At 67.7% G+C, this 220-nt stretch overlaps 1 protein-coding gene across 1 annotated transcript in view; it reads left to right on the top strand.

The window, feature by feature from the left end:
• The first annotated feature begins 75 nt into the window (after positions 1-75).
• ANKS6 (ankyrin repeat and sterile alpha motif domain containing 6) overlaps positions 76-220 on the top strand; it is a 48,623-nt gene continuing 48,478 nt past the window's right edge. The window contains exon 1 of the mRNA XM_017739080.1: positions 76-193. Within this exon, the coding sequence (XP_017594569.1) occupies positions 76-193 (118 nt within the window). The remainder of the gene's footprint in view (positions 194-220) is intronic.

Genomic DNA, 220 nt, shown 5'->3' with positions numbered 1-220 from the left:
CTGTTGTATCAGGTGAGAGGGAGTAAGCCCCATAGCGAAGGCCTGCTGCCATGACCCCGGGCAGAAAGACGCGTAATGCGGAGACAACTGCGTGGCAGTCAGAACGGCGCGGAAAACGGCTGCAGCCCAGCGGGCAGAAGTCCCCTGCGGAAGGGGGCAGGAGCCGTGGGGCACCGCTGGGGCTGCCAGCAGGGCAAGAGAGGGGGCGAGCGGCCCCGCC

This window comes from Corvus brachyrhynchos, unplaced genomic scaffold (assembly GCF_000691975.1).
Source record: "Corvus brachyrhynchos isolate BGI_N302 unplaced genomic scaffold, ASM69197v1 scaffold7, whole genome shotgun sequence".
NCBI lineage: Eukaryota > Metazoa > Chordata > Aves > Passeriformes > Corvidae > Corvus > Corvus brachyrhynchos.
Note: the sequence above shows the minus strand (reverse complement) of the source record. Positions and strands in the feature narration are given on the sequence as shown.